Source organism: Cottoperca gobio, chromosome 20 (genome assembly GCF_900634415.1).
Source record: "Cottoperca gobio chromosome 20, fCotGob3.1, whole genome shotgun sequence".
Classification (NCBI taxonomy): Eukaryota; Metazoa; Chordata; class Actinopteri; order Perciformes; family Bovichtidae; genus Cottoperca; species Cottoperca gobio.
In genome coordinates, this window is record NC_041374.1 from 118,956 (window position 1) to 144,771 (window position 25,816).

The following is a 25,816-nucleotide window of genomic DNA, read 5'->3' on the forward strand; positions in this document are numbered from 1 at the left end:
AGTGAGCGTAATGGAAACACACCCAGATATGAGCTACAGTTGCAGCTCTCTTCCCCGGAGGACATCCGTGATTTATTTCCACAAAGCTTCTGTTAACACCCAGAAACGTTGATGAGAAAAATAACTTTATTTCAGGTCCACAGCTAAATCTCTCCCTACAGTAATGATCCCCCCCCCCCTGCAGATAGTTTGAAGGTCCAGTTGTCTCACTGCTGACTGATTTCTCTTTTCCAACATAAATGATGTGCTGGCAGCGCGTCAGCACGGCTCAATTGGAAAACTTGGAGTAATTTGGCCCCTGATGGGAAAGTGATCTGTACACATGGAGCTGCTGCAGGGATTAGTGTCTGTCGTTTTATTCTTCCTGACACACTGAAGCAGAAACTAAAGTGTGGGAGACGAACAGCTCCACCTCTAAAGGTCACTGCAGACAGTGAGGGGGTAGTGATGCAATCCACCACATATCGAAATGTATATACAATCAATAAAATCAACAGTGATTTGGACAATTATTATTTATTAACGTACAAAAGCTCCTCCGAGCCACCAGACTCCAGAGACAGAAACAGTCATTTAACTTCGCTGAACACACTTTGTTCAAACTCGACAGACAAACTCATGAAAAGCGTCTTTGTTGGTCGTTCTAACACTTAACTCTGGTGAGTTTCAGAGACTGAATAAGCAACAGATATAAAAAGTGAAGTCGTGAACTCGCCCTGCGTTACCTGCGTGGAGCGTGAGCCCAGAAAACTGCTTATTTTGGTGTAAAAAAAAGTCCCATTAGAGTTATATCCATTTTTAAAAATACATACAAAAACAGGTTTGATTAGCTTCCCCCTGCTAACAGTCTTTATGCTAAGCTAAGCTAAGCTAACCAACAGCTGGCTCCAGCGAGACACTTCTTCAACTCTCAGTAAGAAAGTGAATCAGCAGATTTCCTAACATGTCAGAGTGAAAGAGGAATCTCAGAGATGTACTGTACACACACACACACACACACACACACACACACACACACACACGTATATAAATGACACAGAGTCCGATGGATTCACATTTAATGCCCTGGGCTTTATTGTCTTATTTTAGTGAGAGTTCTGTCACATTTTTTTTAGTCTTTTCAGCCTCCAGGTGGGACAAGTAAACCTCAAGGATATATCCTGCCATTGGACTGGGCATTCAGATTGTGACAAAGACGAGAAGCACTACTAAGTAATGCTGCCTTTGTGCCTAACTCTTCACAGAAGAGAGTACATAAAATTCCCCAAAGGAAGGCACCCAATACTTGTGGTTTTTTGGCCTCGCAGCCGTCTGGAGATTATTTTTTCAAAGAAAATAAAGAAAAAGGGAAGCGAGTGGAGAAAACTGCCGTTCCCCCTGCGCCCCCCCTCATTAGCATTTTTTGTCATTAAAAACTGGAATGATGAAACACGTACAGCGATTACTGCCCATTCACCTCCCTTATCACCTATGCATGAACAAGTAACAAATTAATGAAGTCTTTCAATTAACGAAAAGCTTACAATCAAGTTTACCACAAGAAAAAAACAAACATACAAAAATAACTGAATTTTTGTTTTACAAAAAGAAATGTCTGAGGGATAAAAACAAATAGAAAAAGGTTGCGTGAAAATGAAGAACAACCCCTTTAAAAACAAACAAAATACAAAAGCAGCATTAATATTTATCAAAACCATGAACAAAAACATAACAAAAAAATAGTGCTTTAATCAGAAGCAGCAGTGGCTTCTGGGAAGAGACTTCATCCCCGTTTTGTTACTTGTGTTTGGGACGTTCATGGAAGCTCCCAGGAAGAGAGGAGCACTCCTCCTCCTCCTCTTCCTCCTCCTCCTCATCCTTCCGTTCCGTATGTATGTCACCTTTTGATTTTCACATGATCCACAGAGAGAAGCACAGGGACCCGAAATAAATGTGGGGGGGGGGAACCTGCTTTGTGTTCACAATTTACAAAAATACCCAGGAGTCCGTAGCTACCTAACATTTACTACAGCACAGGAACCAACGAAGGTACAGTGTACAAATAAAAAACAAACGCAAAACAAAGAAACTGTAAACACAGCACAATAAATAGATAAAACAGCAGGCTCCGCACCATGCACATGATGATAGAACTTCTCTATACAACTCCCACGTCTCACACTCGCCTTTACTTGGCTTACTATTTTTTGACTCCCAAGTGCAAAACATCACAAATGGACAGTTCTGTATTCAAGTCATATATACAAGGGGGGTATTACAAATATGTAGTTACTGTACAGATACTGATTTTTGCCATATTCATAATTTACAGATGTTGATCTTTTTACTTTGAACAGTAACAAAAAAACAAAAACAAAAAAAAGGTTTTTAAAAAGTATGAGAGATGAGAATTGCAGCGAGCGGACGCAGCCGCCCGTCATTGTGTCAGTCTGCATCAGAGTCCTGCTGTCCCTTTGCATTCCCGATGCTACGATGCACAGCACCTAAAGAGTGGACTCTTCACTGCACCGCTACTACGTCACCTCCATGGCCACTGTGTTGTCTGCTATACTGTTCAGTGCTGGCTTGTCTTCGTCGTGATTATCCCTGTGGAAGAGAGGAAGGTGCAGATTAACGCTGATGTCCTGACACCGTCAACACGTCCGACGCTGTATTTCAGATTCATCCATTTATATTTGGTAATATTTAGATCTCCAGACGCAAACATTAATGTCGCTGTTCTTCTGCATGTTTAAATATATTCTCGTTTCTTTAATGGAGTGTGTGTGTGTGTGTGTGTGTGTGCATCTCTGCAGATGTGGTTCTGCTGTTAACTAATGACGCGTTTATTCTGCATCAGAATGAAGTAATTAAAAACAAATAAGTCTTATTTTGTCATTTCTTACAGCGACCTTACATCTTTACATCACTACAGGGACGGTCTCCCTGGAGCAGCTCAGGGTGGCAGCGCTGGTATTGAACTCACGACCTTCTGGTATGGAAGGCGTACCACCAGTACCACTAGGCTATCACCACCCCGACCAATGAAAGACTTGGAATTAAATGTTACGCCTAATGTTCCCATTATCCGGACGGGCGTCACGGTGACGTTTGAGGGATTTGTTCATTTATTTAAAGAATCTAGATGCTACCAATTATTGTGAGATTGAACGATCCATCATCACTTTCCCGTGTCGTCGAAAGCCTTTTAATAGACTTCTGAAAGATTGATTTACAGTTTTATAGCCATTAAGGCCTCGCATAGATTAATGACTTCCATGCCCCCCCGGGAGTGATGGAGGCTCACCTTGAGCCCATGTCCATGGACGATGCTCCAGAGACTTTGGGCATCTGCAGGTTGGTGGCGGCCGACAGCTTTAAGGCAGAGGGTGGCACGTTGCCGAGGGTCCGGGGAATGTGGCGTCCGGCCAGGCTGCCGGCCGGCGGCACGCTCAGACAGATGTTGTTCCCGATGAGGACCTGAGTGGTGGCGTTGGCCGCGCTGCATCCCAGGATCCCCAGCGCTGCTGCCGCATGGGCGCTGGGGGTGGAGGTGAGGGAGGTGGGGACGGCGTTGGCGGGTGAAAGGGTTGCCGAGTTGGAGGAGGGCTGGAGGAAAGCCGGGGCCATGGAGGGGGTAGTGTGGGTCGACTGGTTGGTCTGGTGCAGGGCTGCGGTGCCGGACAGATGCAAGCCTTTGAAAACACCTGGAGCAGAGAAAAGCTCACGTAACTGCAAATGAAAACCAGATTAACTCAGAGTGGATGTTTCCAGAAACAGCGTTCTTCTGCTAGACTTGACAAAATACCAGTTTATGAGGCGCCCGTGCTCAATCGAATATATGATACGAGTCTCATTGATCAGAAACCAACTCTTTGATAATAGATCGAGCATCAAAGTAATGAGTCTCATTCTATTAATCCTTTGGTGACGCCTCAGGGCCTCATAGTACACCAGGAGACAGAAGTAGAGACACTCACCTGCACCTGCCAAGACCCCGTTGACTCCACCTGCCAGCACCAGCTCCTCTTTGGACTTGAAGGTCAGCAGTTGGTCCGTGGTGATGAGGGCCGAAGCAGCAAACTGGGCGCTGGCCTGGTCCAGCGTCTTGGACACGAGAGCCTAGATCGAAACCAGATAGACAACATGTGGGTCGGTGCCAAAATGGACCCCTCTGCCATAATGTGTGAAAACTGCAGAGTCAGCACTTCTGCTGCCAGACAGGAAGTGAGCCGGTGGCATTAATCCTGCTCGTGGGAATGAGGATGTGTCCCATTTCCTAAGAATGGGAGAACTGACCTTCAACTGTAAATGATTTCCATATTGGGAGAAGTGACTGATGCAGTTAGAGCATAAAGCATGCGAGAGAAGTGCACGGACTGACACGAGGACGAGGTTTTCAACACACGTTCACCCCCATAACGGCTGATGTGCATCTACTGTGAGCGAGCGCAGGTGTAGCAGCGGCTCTCAGGTGTGTGTCCACGCTGACTGACCTGTGTGTTGGTGGTTGTTGCAGGAGCGTTGGCTTGTTGCTGCTGTTGGCTCTGCTCCAGCTGCTGTTTCTGCATGAGGGCCAGCTGCTCCTGGTGCTGCTGGTACTGCTCTGCCGTGAACACTGTGGACAGTGAGGAGACGATGTACCGGTCAAAACCAGAAGGTGGACATTGTAAAGAGTGTGCGGTTCAGTTGGTTTACTTGGCGTTCAGCACGGACTTCTTTGGAGCCGGTTGACACAACAGGGAGGCGTTTAGATTTGTATGAATGGAGTAAAGAAAAGGTAGATGTTTAAGACAGACGAATGTTAGAAGCGTTAGTATCCATCCTCCAACAGGATGCCCGTCATCTCAAATAGCAGTCACTGACAAAGATCTATTTTCTGTGTGTATAGAAGCAATGCTTTCAGACAGAAGGAGCGCTACGGCGCAACAAAGTGTCTGGTAGAGTCCAGTTTACAGAAGTGTGTCAGTGTGTGTTGTGTCAAACCGAAACCAAACATATGTTCTTTCAGAAACCCCGTACGCTCTGTAAAAGCAACACACTTTTTGTACATCTGCACAATATTATTCTAAATGGTATAAAGCTGGGAATTAAACCTCAATTATTTTAATGGTTCCAACCATAATGCACCAGGCGGGAGTCAGAACATTGGACCAAAAGCAAAAACAACTTCTAGGTGAAAAACAAACAAACACAATTCTAAGAATAAGGTATTTAAATAAAAGTACTGTTTTACAGTCTTCACTACAAACATGAACAATGTCTCTGTGCTATTAAAGAGTCCCAGGAAGACATGACACAATATTAGACTGCTGAAAGAACTGGGACACCTACATGTTCAGTAGTAATCATTTCCTTTGACTATTGTTAACAACACAAACAAGGACCAAACAAACAACAGAGAAGTCTCCTCATAACGCCGCCACCAAGTCAGGAGGAAGAAAAACAACAAATTCCATCATCGGTGAGATTAAACCCAAAATAAATGAGACAGGAAGGTAAAGCCGACTCATACCGCCAAGCTGTGGGGGCTGATGTGCAGCAAACAACATATGTTTTCAACTTCATTCCACTTTAATTACAGGAATAACCCTCAAGGCAGAAACTATTATTTCTCCAAAAACAGGCATCGATTACAAAGATGAAAAACACAAAGAAGTTTCCAGAAGTTGTTCAGACACACGGCATTCTTTACACCGCAGCCACAAAACTATACCTCACAAACAAATCTTCACATATTCCACAGTTGGAGAAATCTAACACACACACACACACACACACACACACACACACACACACACACACACACACACACACACACACCGTGCATCTTAAGTAACTTAAGATCTGCTTCTTGTTGCCGGCGGCCGACACGATTCGTTAAACCGTTTTATGAACAAAACATAAAATGTTAATCTTTTGTCATATTGCTTCTTACTAATACAAGTTGGATTTAGCTTCTTGACGCTGTCGGCACAGGCTGCTAAAGTCATAATGCAAAGAATCTAACCGGTGTACGCTCGTTCACCGGACATCTCTACCGACTACATTAAATCCATCCGGTATGGGTGGTGATGGTCTAGTGGTACGCCTTCCAAACAAAACACTAGAAGGTCGGGAGTTCAACACCAGGCTGCCACCATTGTACCCCTGAGCAAGGCACTTAACCCTGAGCTGCTCCAGAGACTGTCCCTGTACTTAGTTCACTGTAAGTCGCTCTGGATGAGAGCGTCTGCTCAATGACCTGTAATGTATTGACAGAATAGGAAGTTTCAGGTTTCTCATATCCCTGTGGTTCAAATATTCACCAAGTTACTTTCTACAGTCTCCAGCCCAGACTCACTCAAGCACATCTCATGAATCCATTTATAAAAAGACCATTTCTAATTGACTCCCCCAAGCCATGGGAGCAGGAATTAATGCGTTTGAATATGAAGACAGGGTTGGAAGCAGAAACTTGCGATTCACCAGCAGCGTGGGAGCCAGGGCTGGAGCGCAGTAATCTACCTTTGAGGTGCCTCATCAAACAGTGTTACACCAGAGAAGCCGTAAGCCTCGACTAAACAACACTAATCTGGCTTTTAAATTCAACTTTATTTCTCTAATCCTTTTATATTCACATGCACAAAATCAATAAAAACAGCGACTCGCATCATTTTATGCATGGAGAATCTTTTCAATTAGACCCTCCCAGTGCACACCACAAAGGCAATTCTCTAAATCTTTTTAGTTTGCTGTACTGAGAGATGAAGAGCTGAAGTCCTACAGAGAATATCCTCTAATGGTCAAAGCAGGCGGCCTTTCCTGCCACACCATCTGGCTGAGCTCGCAACAATCTGTATTCTCTAAAGCTGTCGTTATTTATTAATTAAGCCATTAACTTAAGGCCGCTGTGACAATATGTCCCATGAGAAGTTTGGAGATTTTGTTAGTTATACCTTTAAAAAAAGTATTTGACCACTAGCAGCGCTATGGAGCAATGTTTTCATGCACACGGACAATGAGATACAAATTCCCATTGCTATTGAGCTAATTGACAGTTGCTTTGCAGAGAAGCGTAGCAAGAAGGAAAAACACAGGAATACTGACCTTAGATTTTGTAGACTACAAGAGAGAAATTAAGAGGCTAGAAAAACTATTTTGTGATCTTATACACAATTTAAAATAATAAGTTATATGAATGGTGATAACACAGAAAACGGTGCAAATGGCAAACGAGACGGGCTCCAGTGTCAGACTGATGACATAAAATAAATCACAAGTTCACACTGTAGAGCAACTAACAGCGATCTGAAATCATCAAACACTGATTAAATGAGACAGACGTCACACAAAATGGCCCAAAGCATGTTGGACAACATTCCTAAAGAAAGACGGACGACATCTGATAACAGCAGCTGTAAAAGGAACTGAAGACAATCTGTATTTCTGATGCTCAGACTGAATTTAACTCCTTTAATCACAGCAGAGTGCACAAAGGCGGTCAGGCGTTGCTAAATTTACTCACAGAAATTGCTGCCAGAATCACTAACCTTGTAAAACGTCAGCGTATCAAAAACTATATTAAATTTGCTCCTTGTGACGCCAAGACACCTTTACTTTACAACTAAACTAATTAACTTCTCCACTCTGTGTTCAGAGCAAACGGAAATATTTAGCTGTACAATTTTGGGAAGTACAAGAAAAGGACGAGAGTGAGCAACACAAACACGCGACTCACCGTTGACGGGGGTGGGGGCTGGGCCGGTGCGGTTCCGGGAGTTGGCTCCTCCAAACAGAGTCCGGGTAAGTCCTGACACTGTGCGGCTAAAATCCCTAAATCCTCTGCGAGACAAGTCTCCTCCACCCAAGGGGTGATGGGATAGCGTCCGTGGTCTGAAGTGCCTCCAGCGGCTAGATTTAATGTTCAAAAGAATCTGGCTGAGGTCCATCGGGGTTGGCGATGATGGCGACAGGGGTGATGAAGAGGAGGGAAGGTGGGTGGAGCTGGTTGGGTGCGAGGTATTGGTTTCTGAGGTACTGGCGTTGGAGTTGCGGAGCGGAGAACATGGAAGTGGTGAGGCGAGTGGTTCGGGCTCCGGGTCAGAGTCCAGGCTCTGACAGATGCTGTCTAGATCAGTGTGCGCTCTGTCCAACAAGATCCTGAAACAAAACAAAGATTCCCGTCAGCAAACCGTTAAAAAACAATCGAGTCACTTGAGGTCAGAGGAGCGATGCCTTGCATATCATTCAGGTCATTAAAATGTCCAGTGGGCGAGCACCAAACACAGCAGGGGGTTGCATCAAAACACACTGCTGTAATGCTTTAACTCCCGGAAAAGAGAGACGACACGGCTATTCTGAACATCTTTTTAATTCCACCTGAGGCTGGGATCAGAGCGAAGGCCATGTTGTTAACTAAATCAAAGCGGGGACATTTTTAGATGCCGTACCAACATTGCACAGACTCACTGCTGGTGTGCCTCAACAAACAAAGCCTGTAGCCGTCACAATAACTACTTTCGTTGGACGATATATTGCCCCAGAAATAGTTGAGATAATACCATTTTATGCCTTTGATATAATGATGAGCATATAATGCCAAGTTAACCACACAACCAAAACAATAAATAAAATGGACTAAATGTGCACAATGTCACTGTTTTATATCATTATTGCTATGTAAACAAACGGGCAATATCGAGGTCAGCAAACATGACAGAGGTCGATTACGATGTATTGCAACAGGCCTGCGTACAAGACATTTAAATTCAGAGATAGCCCTTCAGTCTCCCTCGTGGCAGGCGGTAAAGTCGATTGCAGACAGAAACGAAACATGCTAATCTCACGTGGGTCCGTCAAACAGATACCGACTAACCCAGTTGGTCTCCTCGAACACATCGTGGCCAACTCCTCCAGTCAGTGTGCTTTATTCAATCATCTGTATAATTACTCAGGAGATACGAGACAAAAGCTGCAGGACACGCTGCGGTTAAAACCCAGCAGAAGCTACGTTCTCTGATTTGTCTACAGGCCACAGTGGCGGCGGGTGAATCCCCAAAAAGGGACTTTCATTTCATTTTACCAGCCAGCTTGATATTCATAATGGAATGTGCCCGCCAAATGATCGCTGGGACCCTGCCAATAAGTGGGTATGGTAAACAACTCAGAAACCACGGCCAACACTTGGCTGAGTTTCCCTGCTCAGTGTTGGTACTGGCAGCATTCCTACACACATTGTGCATTTACTCAGACTTCACTTTCCTAACTGAATTTGTAGGTATTCATGAGTATAATGAATACATAGTTCATGGGCAACATGCTGATCATAACACACTTTACATCACAAATGGCAGAAGAAGAAATGGTGGATTAAAAAGATGCATATTTAAAAAAAACAATCGATTTATTCAAATTTCCAAGACTTGGAAACCATCCACTTCCATTTTCTTTGTGTACCTTTGGAAGAATCCAAGCATCCCTGATCAAACCAAACAGCCAGACTGAACTCACCTGCCTCCTCTGCCCACGCGGCGCCGTGCCGAACCTATGCAGCGCCGTGGCATGTTCAGCGAGGTCAGACAGTAGCGGAAGCGTGGGTCGCCAAGCCCGCCCTCTGACGGGCTTACCCAGGGCCAGTTGCCACTCTGGTCTGGACGAGACTGGGGGAAAGAGAAAGCGAGGGTAAGAAGACGCCACTTATTAAAATTGAGAGCGAATAAAGATATTGGAAACGAGTCTTTGTTATTGCATTGTTTTGTCCAGCTGAGTGTGGAAGACTAACAGCCAGGGCAGCAGGACCGGCCAACCTGCTGTTGTTGGCACTATAAATAGAAACATGGGAGTCACAGGAGGGCACTCACAGCGTAGTACTGACAGCCGGCCTTCCTCCTGAACGCAAAGCAGCCATCTGGGTCATTCTCCTCCTCTGCCTCTGAAGAACCTGAATGGATCTATAAAATAGGAACGTAATTAAAATCTTAGGACTTGTAACCACCTTAACGTGATCTTAAGAGTCGCTGGATAACAGTTAATATGCGTGGTTATCCTCATCACTGAACTGAAACTACATCACCGTCACCTGAAATTAAACCACGTTACCTGCGAGAAGGGTTCTTCGTCCGAGCTGGGGAAGTCGTACTGGTTGAGGTCCTTGGGATTAAACACCGAGGGCCCTGAATGTGGAGGCGCTGACAGAGGAGGGATCTTGGGTTTCCTTTCGTATTTCCTTTTGGTTCGTACTGCCTCCGTCTTCTCCGGCTGCGAGGAAGGGAAGCGTGATAAATGTTTATACTACAGTCTGCGTAATCAGAAATGCATTTCAAGATGCAATGCAATACTGTTGTTGGCAGTCTAGTGTTGGCGGTGTGTGGAGAAACAACCGCGAGTAACAGAGGCATTGATATGCAGATGGCAGCATGTGGCAGATGCCTCTGCGGAGCCAGATGGCTGCCCCCCCCCCCCCCTCAATCCACCCCGTGCCACCGTTCACCCCAATTTCCCCATTGGGACGACCCCTCCCTGTCTGAACAGACTCCAACTCTACTAGGATTAGTCAGATCCTATTCAGTCCTTAGACGTGGGGGACAAAGCAAAGCGAGAGGCAGGGACTCTCCAGTGAAGAACTGTTGTTTCAAATCACCAGAAGAAGTGAAGGTTAGAGTCACAGGGAGAAGAGTTAAACCTAAAGTGAGGTCTGCAAACAAAAGGGGAAAGTCAACCAGCTGGTTGAGGAAAAGGAAGCAGGAAGAAAGGGGGAAACGGTTGCCTCCTGGGGGGGTTGTTGGACACTGGAGCTAATGAAGTCATAATGAGGTGACACAGGGTTCACAATACTGCTGTGTAATGAAGTGCTACATTGTCGAAGCATATGGCAACTTAGCTTTACATTAAACGTTTTGAGTTTGAAAGAGTCAGCACATATGTACCCTGCTGCCTCAATGATTACCAGACTGCACCAAACGCCCTTTTAATATGAACAACGTCCAGAGAATCCGGCTCTCAGACAGAAGTTAGACACATTTAATTCACCCTCTGGTGTTTGTTTTCTTCTGCTTGTGTCTTCAATAGAAGCACCAACATGCCGATAGCTCTCTATGAATTCTTCACACAATAAGCAGCTGTATTACACGTGAGCTCAATCGCACGTGAAAGTCCTTTAATGTCCAGTTCAACTGATTCGGACACTTTCGTTCACACATTCAGCTTCTTTGGATGATGTCGAGATAATTTCAGGGTTGCAGTGCACGTGTGAAGGGTGCTACAGAACGTGCATTATTATATATATATGTTTCCACTTTTCTAAAATGACACATTCACACAAACTTGCATTGTGAAGTAGGCGTGTTGTGAATACTGATGCTCTTACTTTCTTGTAGTCCTTCATATCCAAGTGGTCCTGGTGTCTGTACTGGTTACTGTTGGACGGGGGGATGATGGGGATGGTGTAGACAGGCTTCACCAGAGCTCGCTGTGCAAGTGCCTCTGCCATCACCTCACTGCCAAAGTCTGGCATTACATTCCTGAAGGAAGCAGAGAAAAGGGACGGGTTTAGGGATCATTTGTCCCAGTAGTATCAGTACAGACAACTACATAGAATACCTAAAAAAGGGACACATGCTTTACAAACAGATCAAATGACGGCCAATTACGCAGATTCAACTTTATCTACATTGACATTAACTGCAAAGTAGGAATAAGGAGAAACATGATTGCATGATTGTCCACACTATACAGCTGTGGATATGTCGTGGACATTTATCGCTCACAACATTGTGGTATGAAACAGAGGAATCAATAAAGCACAGACACAATTGCTTAAGTATTATTTTTGTTGCACAACAAACAATAATAATAATGAGAACACTACCGTAGTGTTCCTCAGACAAAGACAATCTTGCCTCTTATATAGGAGAGCTGAACCAATGCTGACACCTTGTGAGCGATAACTATCCACGACAGACATCATACAGAGGAACCAGAGGAACAGCCAAAACACACCCGTCAGACTACACACCATGCAGTACACCTGGGTCGCTCTCGACGCCGGCATAATATCATGAAGTCGGCCAGAGAAGCGATTTATTGAGACTAGAGTGGTCCAGTCTGGGAGTGAACACTGGCAGTGATGTGCAGGCAGAAACCAGGTCGGGATAACAAGAGGAAATTGAAATGTCACTACAAATCACAAGCACTTCAAGGAGAAGGCTCCAATTTAAGCTCACTGACAGCTACTTTCAGAGCAAATTCATCCCATTCGCATGTCATGTTAAGATGGATCACAAAGGAAACAAAGAACAATTCAAAGGGGAGCTTGGGAAAGAAAAGAATGAATTAAAAGACTAAATAATAAAAACATATAGTGGAGTGTATCTAACAGACGGAGGAGATTCCAGCAGCTAGTCAATAAGCTCATCACGCTACTGAATAAACAGGAAGAACTCTACATTTATAAAACATGCAAAACAGTGCACAGAACTGTGCCCCCAATTAACACCTGCAGCGGAGCCTGACTTTACACAAAATACGCGGTTGACTCCTTTACACTATCAATGTTCGCAGACAAATCCCCTCATGGACTCTACTTGGGATTTCAACTTGACATGAAGGTTATCCATATAAACCATGAAGTAAAGACCTGATTGTCACCTTCTCAGCTTTCAGGAGAGAAACACTTTTAAAGCTTTTCCAGAAACTATTCCCTGCTGGAGAGAACGAGACCAGAGCTGCACGACGCGGTATTATCTAAAGAAATGAACAGCTGTCATCTCATCAGACAAGCGAAGCGTGTGCCATCACACTCATGCATCAGTGAAAAGGCCTCCCAATATCAGCTAGTTGATGCAGTGCAGACAAACAGCCCAACTCTCTCGCTGGTCTTTCTTACCTCTTCTCCACAATCTCCAGTGTGAGGTGCAGCAGTTCCCTCTTGCTCTTTTCCCTCCTCTTGATCATCTCCAGGATGGTGACCGCTCGGCTCAGGTCCCTGCGCAGCTTCAGCATCTTCTCATACGACGCCTCGTCATTCTTTCGATTCTGAAAACAGAACAGTGATAATTCAGACATGAAGCCACAAAGTGTTCTCAGCTGTACGGAAACTCTTTCAGACGTCAATGTAGTGGATTTAGTGCTATGTCCACACCAGCAGGTAACCTGAAGAGTATTAGTAATGCACAAAGGACTTTTTATCTGCTCCCTGCCACAAGGATCGTCAGCGATCAACGGCTAATTGTCCCACAATGGGCTAAACAACATTTAAGATAAAAGGACATTTTTATTATCATGCAACAGGTAAAACTTCCTCCATTTGTCTTGTTGCCTCTCATTCCTACCTTCCTAGTCTGCATCTTCTCCGTCCGTCGGCGGAAGGCCACATAGGGGTCGCTGGTGCTGGAGCCATCCCTCTTCTCCTGCTTGACGGTGGGGATGAGGGAGCCACCCGTGCAGGTTTTCCTCTTGCGGCTCCAGTAGTCGAACACCTCCTTGATCAGCTCATCGTCCTCCTTCAGCAGCAGTTTGGCCTCCTGGAGACTGACGAGCTGCGGGGCAACGTAGGAGAGAGTCAGTGCAACGCTCAGAGCCACAGAACTGTGACAATCTAACAGGAACTCATGCGATGCATGTGTAATAAAGACACATTAGAGTGTTTTAAACCAGCTGCAGTCACTTTAACAGCCACAAACACTACAAAACAAAAGCTTGTTGGTGGGAGTCTTGCTGCCTTCAGGCACACGTCACAAACTTATACTTCTAAGTTTGACAGTTGTATGATTTAAGAAGACTACTTATTAGTCAGAGATGATAAGAACCCCATGTGGTCGCTTGGAGTAGAAAATGCAGTAGCTTTGCATTACTATTTAAGGCAATGACCCACCTCTCCACTTGTGAAAGCACCGACTCAGTAGGCTTATTTATAACATGCAAACATGTATTCTCTTCCCTCAGATGATAAATACCTGCTGTCCACTGCCTTTCTCCAGTCGGTCTATCATTTCTTCAAACTGCAGGGCTGTGATTTCCATTTTCTTCTTCAGCTTATTCACAAACGTCTCATCCTCTGAATCTAGGTCGTAGTCTGGCTGCTCTGTATCCAAACTGAAAGCTGTGAGATGGAGAAGACGAGGTTACTGAGGAGACGGACACATTAGGAACTAGACACAACATTGCTTCTTTAACACTGCCTGAGCAGGCGGCACTGTGCATGAACTTGTGACTCATTATGACATTAAACATATTTCATTACTCTGCAAATGAAAATGTACAATTATCACAAAATGCCATGTCATGATAGTATTATGCAGAGTCATTTGTGTAATCAGCAGTGCATTTCAGCAAAGTCAGTAAACACAAGCGCCCGGGTTTGTTTAAAGAACAAAACACACTATTTCATCACAACAAAGCACTTAGCTGCGTTTGTTTATGTGACTTCACCAAGTCAATGAAGCAGCGCTGCGGGGCAAACACCAGTCTCCAGGCTGGGAACCAGATACTAGCTCATTAATATTGCCTGTGGATAAGGCTTTCTGACCCGAGTCAGTCTGGCCAGAGTCTCCAGTCATGGCCTGCAGAGTCTGGGCAGACAACGCCATGTCAGTCTGATCACATGTGGACAGAGCGTCACTCTGATCAACACATAAACCCGTCAAAACCTGAAGCATTCTGACCGGTATGCAGCCTCTCAGCGCCCGATATTTAATCTGTTAGATCACAGTTCACATGTTCAAACACAGTCGGCTGCAGGATACAGCTAAACAAACGCAACAGACTTTTTTTTTTTTAAATCGAGAACTACTTCTTCATTGTGACTTCCGGTTTGTTTGTTAGAAGCATCATCATGAGGGAGCTTCTATAAATCACTGTAGGAACCAGGAAACAATCCCTGCTCACAGACTGCAAACACAGCACAGAGACAAGCTCCACTGGTGATGGCAGAGAAGCTTGTTTCTGGTTGCAAAGCTACCGTTTCACCTGTGTGAATGTACCAAATTCAACTTAGGATGGAGCATGCCGTCTTCTCCTCTTTCAAATCTCCACCAATACTGACCCCTCATTTGTGTCACACATGGAGACGGCTCCAACACGCTCTGAACTCACACCTCTTGCTGCTCGACCCTCCAGGGACGACAACAATCACAATGTAACACACAACGTGTCCAGACAGACTCTGCAACACTGCCGTGCATCATTATCCACACATGGGAGTGATGTTCAGTGTCCACACACACTCAGGACGTCCACACCACAACTATTGCTGTTCTTAAGCATGTGATCCGACACAAATGAGGCTGAACTTAAATACACAAGTCTCTCAATCAGCAGCATGAACCCTGTGAAATCAAGACACAGCCGGTGGCTCCAAACAGCAACACCCCCCCCCCCCCACGTGCTCACAGACCACGAACACAGCTAAAGGGATCATCCTGTTGCAAGCGGGCTGCTACTCACGCTGTATGTGAATAAGCTGCTTTGGCATCTTGAACTCCCCGGGGTAGAGGGACTCGTAGTGCGTGATGTTGCGCTCTGCCTCGGGGACGGGGATAACCATGTTGTCCCGCTTCTCGCCGTACACCTGCTGCGCGGAGATGGCCCGCTGGAGATGGTGCTCCTGCAAGAGAGAAAGAGAGGAATCATCAGTTTACTGAGACTGCAACTTGAGGAGCGCTGCAGACTCTGCTTTTATTTAGTGGTGTACTGTTCTTTCTCTCCCAGAGGCACGCTCGCACTAGCATGGCAAAGTGAGTATCAGAACAACACAGAAGTACACGGGTGTGTAAACGCAACAAAAAGCTGCTTTTTCAGCAAGACTTTAATACATTTGTTTCCAGATATATTGAATTGAAGCCTCTACTAAAGCACAACACAAACACATATTCTAGATTAACAAGCGTCGAGGATTTAGCAGAGGCTTGAGGGTTAATTGATGTTTGTAGGATCTTGAGGTCATTCCACCGCACAACTACACGACATCTCACATTAGGAGAGATTACATTCCCAAACGTCCTTACACTTGCAGGATACCTAATGAGCACAACGTGTTGCAGAAGCAATGCACAAATACTGTAGCTGCAACATGTTGAAGCTAAAATAACTGAGGGATGCACCGATGTATCCTAATGTGCCTCGTTGCCTTCAGCGTATTGGAAAACAAGATGACATTTGCCGATGTTTATCTGCCGTCTCGCTCTCACTCTGCCCCGGCTAAATGTTGCGGTGAGTATCTGTGGAAAAGGGCAACGAGTGCATGTGTGCCTTGTTTACAAAGCAAAGTGAAAGAAGAAGTCGGCCATGTGGGAATATTTCTCTTTGATCAGTGACAAGAATGTTGTGTTTCCTAATCGCTTTTACATTTTACAAGCCCAGAATTTCTCTTGGTTCATCCGTATAATTCCAGTGTCTTAACATCTCAGTGTTAGTCCTGAAGCACGTAAAGAGAGTTATAGCCTGCACATGAAAATGAGTGCAACATGTGCTGGAAATGATCCAAAAACAAAGCATTTCCAAACAGGTTCGTGCCGCCACAATCACACATCTTCCTAAATCCTTTTACTGAACATCTTCCAATGTTTCTTTCAGGCATTTCTTAGCTCTTATTTTGCAACCTCATCTCTAATTATTTATCAAGGCTCGTCTAATCAGGCAGAACATACCATTTGTCATAGTGCATTAGATATATATATATATATATATATATATATGTGTATATATACACACATACACACACACCATTATAGATCTCAACGCTGCATCTCAAGAGAAATGAGTCACCGGTAGAAGAAGGGAGTTGAACATGCCTGAGATACGAGTATCAGCAAGTGCATTAGTGTGTGAATGCACTTTAAACACACAGACTCCGCGTAGATGCACTTCAAAGCATGTGCTCTGTGGCAAAGACGTCATTTTGAGACCTGCGCAGGTAACACGCATCTCACTAGTGACTCATTGTTTTCGTTTGCTGAAAGTTATTCTGAAACGAAAGGTTTACACAGATGCTGTTGTACATTCGGAGTTTCTCCAACAACAAATGTGGTACTTTAACTCTGAGCACAGACAAGGAGCTTGGCAAATGAGTCACATCGTTTGACCCTTGAACTCAGCGCAGAGCGTTTTTACATTATGCAATAAGACAGTCATCGAAAACATTGTGCTGCTTAGAAGAATGCCACAACAACATACGGTTGAGGAGTCATAACTGCAGATAGCAAGTGTTTTGCTGTAGCAGCTGGTTTACAAGGCTCCAGATTAACTTTCCCCACTAACTTGGCATTAGTGCTTTTAGTTATGCATTATAAAGCTGCGTACAGGAAGTTAAACAAGTCATAATTCCCTCTCTAAAATCCATTTCATACTCAAAACAACTATTTAAGTTTCTCGTCAAACTACATTTGAAAACATTCAGTAATTTACCGTTGACCCAATACTCGCTGTTACTGAATAGAGTTTGAACGCATCATAATGTCGCTCCACTATTTAACAAGTTACCCGTCGGTCGTCGAGCCTGATTCAACACGGACTCCTTTACAATGTAACATCAGGAAACAACTGAAGAAAGAAACAAACGGTGGATTAATCAGGATTATTACTGAATGACTAGAATATATACGTGACCTACTAATAACGTCTGCGTCAGATACATTGCAGTTTATAACAAATGTATTTACGGGCTTCCTCTCAGCGGATAATGCAACAGATGTCCGGTCAAACTAACCGACGCTCCAACATTTATTTTAACGGCGCTCCTACTCACTTTACACACTTTGTTTTCCGCCAGAGTTTCTTGGCTGGATTTTGAGATATGGGTCAGTGTTCAACGACGGCTGGCAAATATGACCATCAACGAAGCCACGTCTGGCTCATTTTCATTATCCAAAACCATTCAGTCGCAGACACTTCCACACTTGGCGTGGGAGTTTTAAGTGGTTAGGGCCTTAAGTGAAATCCAAATCCACGAGGAGCTCTGCGTGGAGTAACAGGAGAACCACATCAGAGCTGTGAGCCGGCATGAAAGGACACAGCATGCCTCCAGAGCTCAACCATCTGCCTCTGGGAAGCTCATCAACAAGCCGTGCGTTGCACACTTTCTCTACAGCCAGTGCACAAAGAACAGCTTATTGTTAGCCAGACCATTGTGGAGTCAACCTGTCGGATTCAGACGACCTCCATCACCCACTGCCTGCCTGTTAGTGGCTCTGAAGGACTTTGGGATGTAAACACACCACAAACAAAATAAGCTGGCGTGTTACTTTAAAAACAACAGAATGTGGCTCGTTCACACGTGCAAATCACAGGTTTGGGATAAAACAAACGTTGTATTCGGGTTAGATTGCTGCAGTGTGTGCAGACGGTCTTGTTCTCTGCCCACAAATACACAACAATTAGCCAACAGTTGCCTGCGATCCTACATTTAACAACCCCGAGTCTAAAACGGCACCGGCTGTGTGTCTTCATGCCCAGATCTCAGCAACTTTAAATGCTCTGAACAAAAGGTGGAGTTGTAACAGCATCTCCCTCAGCTCTGTCTTTTATAGCAATTTGACGGCTGAGAAAACAGCAAAATCAATTTCATTTGGAGCAAACGGCCAGCTCCAAGCCAAGATCACAAAGCTAAAGCTATTGTACATCTATGTTTACGGGTCTTTGAGCATTAGAGAACATTTAAATTCAACATTGTAATGCCATGTATGCATCATGTTAAGTGTTGATGCAGAAACACCGTCCATTACGTTTCTAATGAGGAGAGATAGAAATGTGTAAATCAGAATATTAACTTTGTGAGGCAAACGTGCAGAGAACCAATCACACACACAGGGTTTCTCCCAATTCACCAACGTCCCGACTGGGAGGAAACCAGAGCGTCCAGAGGATGTAAATGTAAGAAATGTTTCTTCCAAACACTCAGATATATTGTATCCCACCTGACAAACACAAGGACACACAGCCGCTTCATCAAGGAGGCGTCAGACAACATGACCTTGTGTGAACCTCCTGCTCCAACACGCTGCAGAGTTTGTTCTCGTGTAACTTGTCAAACACGTCCTCAGAAGTCGCCCTCTGAGAACCCCACCGTCTGACACGCTGATGAACTCTGAGAGTTAAGGAACCTGCATAAGAGAGCGAGCGCAGCGAACCAATTAAACCTGAGCCTGGCCCAGATTGGCCTTTGCACGCTTCTGCAGAGGATGCAGCTCAGCAGATTGCGTCTGATATAAAGACATCCTGAGCTTTCACAGCTGTGATCCTCACAACCAAAAGGTTCACAGCCGGGGGTTTCCCTTGTTGAGCAACGGGGTGAGACGGGATGAAGGGCTGTGAGAATGGGAAAGAGTACACAGAGATATTGTAGGACCTCTCGTCTGTTTGAATCTAAATGTAAAGTTGACGCGTCCCTACAGAAGGCTTGTTTCTGTCCACACTTCATTATCATTCACACACAACACATGAGAAGAGGTAAGGCCGGGTCCCAACGCAAGACTTTTTAATGTCACTCGGGACGAAAGAAATAAACGACAACATAAAGCACAGTGTTGTTCTGCGTGATGTTCATGTGAGGAATTTGGTAAATGATCCAGAAAATGTGTAACCAATTATTTGGGGGGAGAGAGCGACTCATAAAGTCCCATGTTGGCCTGTGAGAGATGGATTTTAAGACATTTTCTCACCAATGAAGGCCGAACGTACTTTCAGCCTCTTAAGGATCCACGGGAACCCTGCAAGAGTTCACGCACACAGAGCTGAGTGTTAACGCCGGCTGTTAATGGACGTGCCGTGAGCACAGACGCTGAAACCTCAAACAGAACAGATCATCTCAACACCTCCACTTCTCTTGTTCGCTCTACACAAAGTGTTCCGGCAGCGCGGAGACGTCAGGGCCACAGATGCAGATAACAGAGACACGGATGAAGATCTATTCTTCACAGCGTTCCTTCCATTAAATGTTCCCAAGGAAAGAAATGGACGAATCCAACAAAAGTTGCCATAGCAACAACAGCGTGGCCTCCAGCGGGTCTGGAAGACGTACACCGCGTCTAAAACCCACTAAAGCACAGCGATGCAACCAGCGGGCAGACAAGACGACTACGTTCCTGCACATCTAACAACGTTTCACAACATCTACAACTGAAGGAGACGCACATCAGCTCGTAGACGTTCCATCATGGCGACGCATGTGCCAGCTTCACTGCTTCCACAAACCGAACTACAAAGCTTTAAAACATAAACCCCAGCGCCTGGTGAACGCCGGAGGAGCACAGCAGGTGAAGTGCTTTACAGTTCAGGACATTGTGCACGCAGAGTATTAGTGAACGCGGAGACATATCTCCAGCTCGAGTGCAGCTACTGGGGGCGCACAGATTGTGCTTTAGAGGTTAATTATCGACGCTATGAAGGCTGATGAGGCCGACACACAGCTGGTGATTCAGCCGGCGTATTATTTCCATCACCAAACTGTACATCCTGACGGGGGCTCCCTGTGAACAGACCAAAAGGATGCTCCTTCCCATTAGTGCACTTCATCAACGTCTCTGCATGCTCACTTCTTAAATAGACATAATAGTGAGGAGAGCGTGCGGTGAGGAGAGCGTGCGGTCACGCAGCCAGCAAGACATTGTTGCCGGACAGGATGTGGGTCAGGGAGCTAAGCCTCGCAGAGCCTTGTAGTAAAACTGTCCTCTTCATCTCTCCGTCACTCTGTTATGTAACGCCGCTGTGTGCATGTGTACAGTAGGTGGGGGAAAGCCCGTAGGAGGAGGAGGGGGGGACGGACAGGGTTTCTGCTGACTTTGCAGCCCTTGTATGTGCATTCCTTGTGTTTGTCTGCGGAGCTGAAGCATCTCGGCGGCACAGAGAAGCTCTCCGGATGATAAGGTGACAGCTCAGGTTAAGGGTGGAGGGTTAGATATGCTACAGTACCGAGACCCTGTTACAGCTGTATCTGGGCTCTACTCCAAGTTCAATGGGTTATAGTAACATGGCTTTGCATAATTTATCCACAGGCACAATGCAACTCATTTCTATATTTAAACGTGAGTTGAATGTGCAACCACTCTGCATGAGAGAGAACAGACTGCGAGACAATCAATGCATCTGCAAAGCAGCTTTTAAAGTGTGCCACAGAATAAATGCACTAATAACACCTTAATCTATTGTTGCAATCAGGTGGCCCTCCTCACTGTTCATTAATAAAAACACCCAGACTGCATCCCCTCTAGCATAACACTATCATCGCCATAGCATGCAACACATGGTGCTCGCACGAGACTGTGCACTTGTGCAGGTGTGTTAGGGTTAAATCTGAGGATGTGCCTCCTCGTGCACAGTGCAGGCGGTGTGCAGCACACATGGCAGGGCTGGAGCTGTCAACACGCAACACTTAGCTGTCAACCCGGGCTGGGGGCTCAGTGTCTCCCCCTGGCATTTGTTCACGGAAAGTACACCACGTCCAAAAAGGCCTATCCCCGCTCGCCTTCACCGAAGAGAAAGTCAACAAAATGGTGGAACAGATACAAGTCACGTGACTTCTTTGTGCTTTCGGGTGCAATTCCAAGTGAAACAACCGGACACAACACGGCTCGCGAATAAAATATCAAACCTATGCAACCTTATAGTAACACCCGTGGTACAACCGGGTCGTAATATTCAGTATTCATCGAGATCCGTCGTGTGGCACCAAACAGCAGATATGGCGGCCATTTTGCACAAGCTTGCGCAGGCAGCACAGTGGCGCCCCTCGATGTGAAAACACCGCCAACAGATCCACCGCCAGTCGGCCAGCAATACAACAAACATACCGATTCCTCCTCTTTTTCCATCCCGGTCGGCATCTGCGGCACTGCCCGGTTGATTGAGGCATATTCGTGCAGGTCGGGCAGATCCTCGCAGCGGAAGACGGGCAGAGGCTTACTAGCATCCAGCGCCCGTGCCCGAAACGACAATTTACTCATTTTTATATTAAAAGATGGAGCATAAATGTATTCGATCTGCTAGGAATAACAGCAGGTCCGCCTCGAGTTCTCATGGATGAATCTGTGACGGTCTCTGGGAGTCAGCCGGTCGATTGAGGGCAGTCGTGGGTCCGTAGCAGCGCGAACAGAGCCGGGAAGGCCCGGGTCTCGGTCGCTCTCTGTCGGTCTCTTTTTTCGTAGGCTCCGCTGTTCCTCCCCGGTTCAATACGCCATGGCCAACATGGCGGACATTACAAACTCATGCAGCTCTCCGCTCGCTCCAAGCGGCCCAACCCCCTCGATCACACAAACAGCCATTCCCACGCAGTTTCGCACGCGTGCGCGCTCGCGAGACCCTTGGGGTACGGGGGAAGGAGGAGGATGTTACGGACGGTGGGGGCAAGATGCTGGATGCTGATGAAGGGATGTGAACTCATCCTGTAACACGCCGGCTGATGCTGACGTGCGACATCAGATTTGTTCTTTAAAAAAATAAGTTAATCAATTAATTAACAAACACACCTGTCTGTCACAGCAATACAATCATTATATGTCTGGGTTAAACAATCCTGCAGGCTGTGTGAAACTTTATTTTTGTTTAACCCTGCAAGGACATAACATATCAAACTTCTGTCGTGTGTTAAATTAATGTGTAACCAAAAATAGGACATGTTCTGCCTGTTAAGTCAATTGTTTTGCGAATAGCGCCACCCTGTGGTACAAACTGCCACACTACTACTCCCCAGTTACTACAACAGAAGTGCATCTGCTTGACTTCTCTGTTAATGCACAGGACATATAAACATGATCTAATATAACTAAATCATTTCCACAGAGGTGCTGTCCATATGTATTTACATATAAAAGATTCACTCAGATGCTATGCAATGAATACCAATGTATTAAAGCCACATAATGATCATGTATTTGAGTTATTCATTGACGCTCAGCACTGGAGAGCAGTCGTCTGCAAACTGAACATATGACACGTTTACTTTTAGGAAAGCTACGATACAAATACAGCCGGATGGAAAACTCTGAAGCTGACCAGCACTCTCTATACACAATGTCTGGTCATACACAACAAGTACAGCATGCGTGTTATTGTTTCTAATGGTCCTTATATGATGTCATGACGCACAGATCCATGTTCTCTCCTCGTCAAGCTACAGAAATCAAGATACAGTCAGACAGGCAACATTGTTTAATTTGTCAAGACTCAACAAGTGTTGCGTCATCTTCTTGTTGCTGTCAGGTGGAAACCAGCACAGTCTCCTGCTGTAGCCCAAGAGCTTCAATGACGGGCACACTGTGCATCTCGACAGGTCCTTCTGCACATGACGCACTGTGATGTTATTTACATTTGATCACCGGTTAGATGAGACGCGTCTTTCCTTTCTCCGCTGACAGCTTTCGACAATGTGGCATTTGTTCACTACATGACTGCAATTATCTGGATGTTAATTCAAAATCAAACGAGTCTTGGATACTTCACATCAATCACAGGGTCAACACCTCCAAAGCTGATCCTTCCTGAACCGCTGAATGGATGTTCCGTTCGCGACATCGTTCAGTACTATTACCCAAATATATTCATGTCCACAATCAACACGAGCTGAACAGAAGTTGTGTTTCACGCAGAAGGTTTTGGCAGCTCATCTCCATCAGCTGTGGCATGCTAGTTAGCTTAGCGCGGGACGATCAAGCTCAACTGACGATTTATGACATTGTCGATTTGAAGTCGGGGATATCTGTGGATACACTTCAAACATTTCATTTACGATGCATCACCCGAATGTGTCAATAAGCTGGACGGAGAATCTTTATCCCCAAAGTGCTCAAGCAGACAATACGGAACTAGAGCCCTGAGCTAGAGCAAGCTACAGCCCTGTTTATAACCAAAGGTCTTGTGATGGACATTACATTTACATTACAGACATTTGTGTTATTTCATTGTCTTGTTGACAATATGTGTGTGCCTAAACTGTTACAGTAAGAATTATGATCAATGAGCAACTGCTGAAAAGTTATTTTCTGCATTTTGCAACCTCTGGTTGAATGTTTACGTTTGATTTAAACGTGGCACTAAAGTCTGGATTGCAGAAGGTAAGCATATGAAACAGAGGTGTACACACACACACACACACACACACACACACACACAGTTACCAGCTCCTTGCTTAGGATGCAACAGTGTAAAGCTAATTAAACAGCCCAATTATTCAGCAGTCATTAAGAAACGTAAACTCTAAAATCTCAAAGACAAACTTCCTCCTTGCAGAACAACAGCAAACATCACTATAGATGTTTCAACGTATAATCTCTGCATTCATCACTAACTGTATGCACACACACACACACACACACACACACACACACACTCTTTTGTGCATAGGCTCAAGCACTTATGTCCAGCCACCCATCATTACGGCACACAGTGGGTAAAGTTTGACACTGCAACACAAATGCTCAACACCAGATGAATTGTACAAATTGCAATTTTCTGCATACGCAATACTGAGATATAAGTAATACAAGATATACAATACAAATGTTATAGTCATTTCAAAACCGAGTGAGAAAGACAAGAAATGAAAATAACCTGTCGGGGTGGGCGAGAATTCCTGTGGGCATGAGTGAGTGACACAGATGTGGGAGGCTGACATGATAATCATCATCCATTTGGGAGCAATAAGCTCACAGCTGCAGCCCACGACGGAGACCTGCGAAACAGACAGTAGCAAGAAAGACAGACTTATTATATAAACACATCATTAACAGAGTCTAATCTGTTTAAAATGCATGCTTAATATGATTTATTAGCCACAGATATGCACAATGTCTCAGCAATTATTGTCACGTTACTTATTTTCTTCTCTATTGGGCATTAAATAGAATAAACTGAAATATGTGGAATCACTGGGGAGACACACACACGTTCACATTTGCTCTGAATGTAATGTGGGACACGGTCTTTAATAATGTAGAACAAGTTGTGTTGCTACATCACATTAGTGCAAACCCACATATGGACGAGCAGGGGGGGCATAGAAGAGGACACGACACAAATCGTTTTAGTAAATGTGGACGACAACCATGCACCGCTACAAAGCCGATTACAACGCAGTTCTTTAACGGGTTTGTGAATCGCTTCGAGCCCATAGATCAGACACAGCTGTGTTTGCACAAGAAACAGCGACACCGAGGCTAGCTAGCGTTAGCTTAGCCCACTTACTGTGACCCTGCGCCATTTACCAGCCAGCTAACAGTTTGCTGACAGCCTGCCAACTGTTTAATTTAAACTCACAACTAACTTATCCGCTATTAAAAAGATGTCACTTTGGATTCCGACAACGACACCACGGGGGAAACTAGCTTGAGCCAGAGTTGCAACTTACCTGCTGTTAGCAAAGCCACAGGGGAGGATGATGATGATGGCAGTTCTTCTTCGGGTTGTCATGCTAGCACAATGCTAACGCTTGTTAGCTCCCTTCAGGACGCCTCAGAGGAAAAACGATTTGTAAATGTTTTAATCTTTGAAAGTGTCTTTAACTCGCGGGGAGAGGTCACCGGAGACACACGCCGCGGGAGACAAAGTGTTGTCCTGTCGCTGACGGTAAACTTGGATAGTTCGCTAAGGTTACTTCGACAAAAAAACACACATCCAAACTGACCACCGAGCCACTTTGCAGGCGGATTGTGATTGGACGGTGAATGCCACCAATCACCTGTGGAGAGCTCGAGGAGGATGAGCTCACTGGTTCCCCCCGCCCACCCACTAATAATAACAATAATAACAACAACAACAATAATAATAATAATAATAATAATAATAATAATGTCAATAATAATGTCAATAATAATAATAATGTCAATAATAATAATAATACTAATAATGTCAATAATAATGTCAATAATAATAA

The 25,816-nt window shown here is 45.0% G+C and overlaps 1 protein-coding gene across 3 annotated transcripts; it reads right to left on the reverse strand.

Moving 5' to 3' along the window:
* Positions 1-1,050: 1,050 nt before the first annotated feature.
* On the reverse strand, positions 1,051-25,576 carry epc1a (enhancer of polycomb homolog 1 (Drosophila) a). Of its 3 annotated transcripts, none has more exons than XM_029457458.1 (15): positions 25,292-25,576; positions 24,496-24,616; positions 15,403-15,562; positions 13,914-14,059; positions 13,290-13,496; positions 12,845-12,993; positions 11,327-11,480; positions 10,060-10,218; positions 9,822-9,911; positions 9,472-9,620; positions 7,700-8,121; positions 4,476-4,597; positions 3,960-4,101; positions 3,287-3,686; positions 1,051-2,586 (listed from the first exon to the last, which is right to left on the reverse strand). In XM_029457458.1, the coding sequence occupies exons 3-15, from the start codon at positions 15,500-15,502 to the stop codon at positions 2,514-2,516; spliced, it is 2,313 nt and encodes a 770-aa protein (XP_029313318.1). In that variant the 5' UTR covers positions 15,503-15,562; positions 24,496-24,616; positions 25,292-25,576; the 3' UTR covers positions 1,051-2,513. The 3 variants fall into 3 exon arrangements, with proteins under 3 accessions (XP_029313318.1, XP_029313317.1, XP_029313319.1); XM_029457459.1 differs by lacking the exon at positions 1,051-2,586 and adding an exon at positions 21,741-23,644 and having other exon boundaries at positions 3,543-3,711; XM_029457457.1 differs by lacking the exons at positions 24,496-24,616; positions 25,292-25,576 and adding an exon at positions 21,741-22,476.
* Positions 25,577-25,816: the final 240 nt, after the last annotated feature.

What these genes read in the sequence shown, in the direction of transcription:
- epc1a (XM_029457457.1), bottom strand. Translation starts at nt 21,893, where the DNA reads ATGAGTAAATTGTCGTTTCGGGCACGGGCGCTGGATGCTAGTAAGCCT. An exon ending in TGGAAAAAGAGGAGGAATCG is followed by an intron (nt 15,563 to 21,740) that starts GTATGTTTGTTG and finishes TCTCTCTTGCAG; the next exon opens with GAGCACCATCTCCAGCGGGC. An exon ending in AGCCCCCACCCCCGTCAACG is followed by an intron (nt 4,598 to 7,699) that starts GTGAGTCGCGTG and finishes CACTGTCCACAG; the next exon opens with TGTTCACGGCAGAGCAGTAC.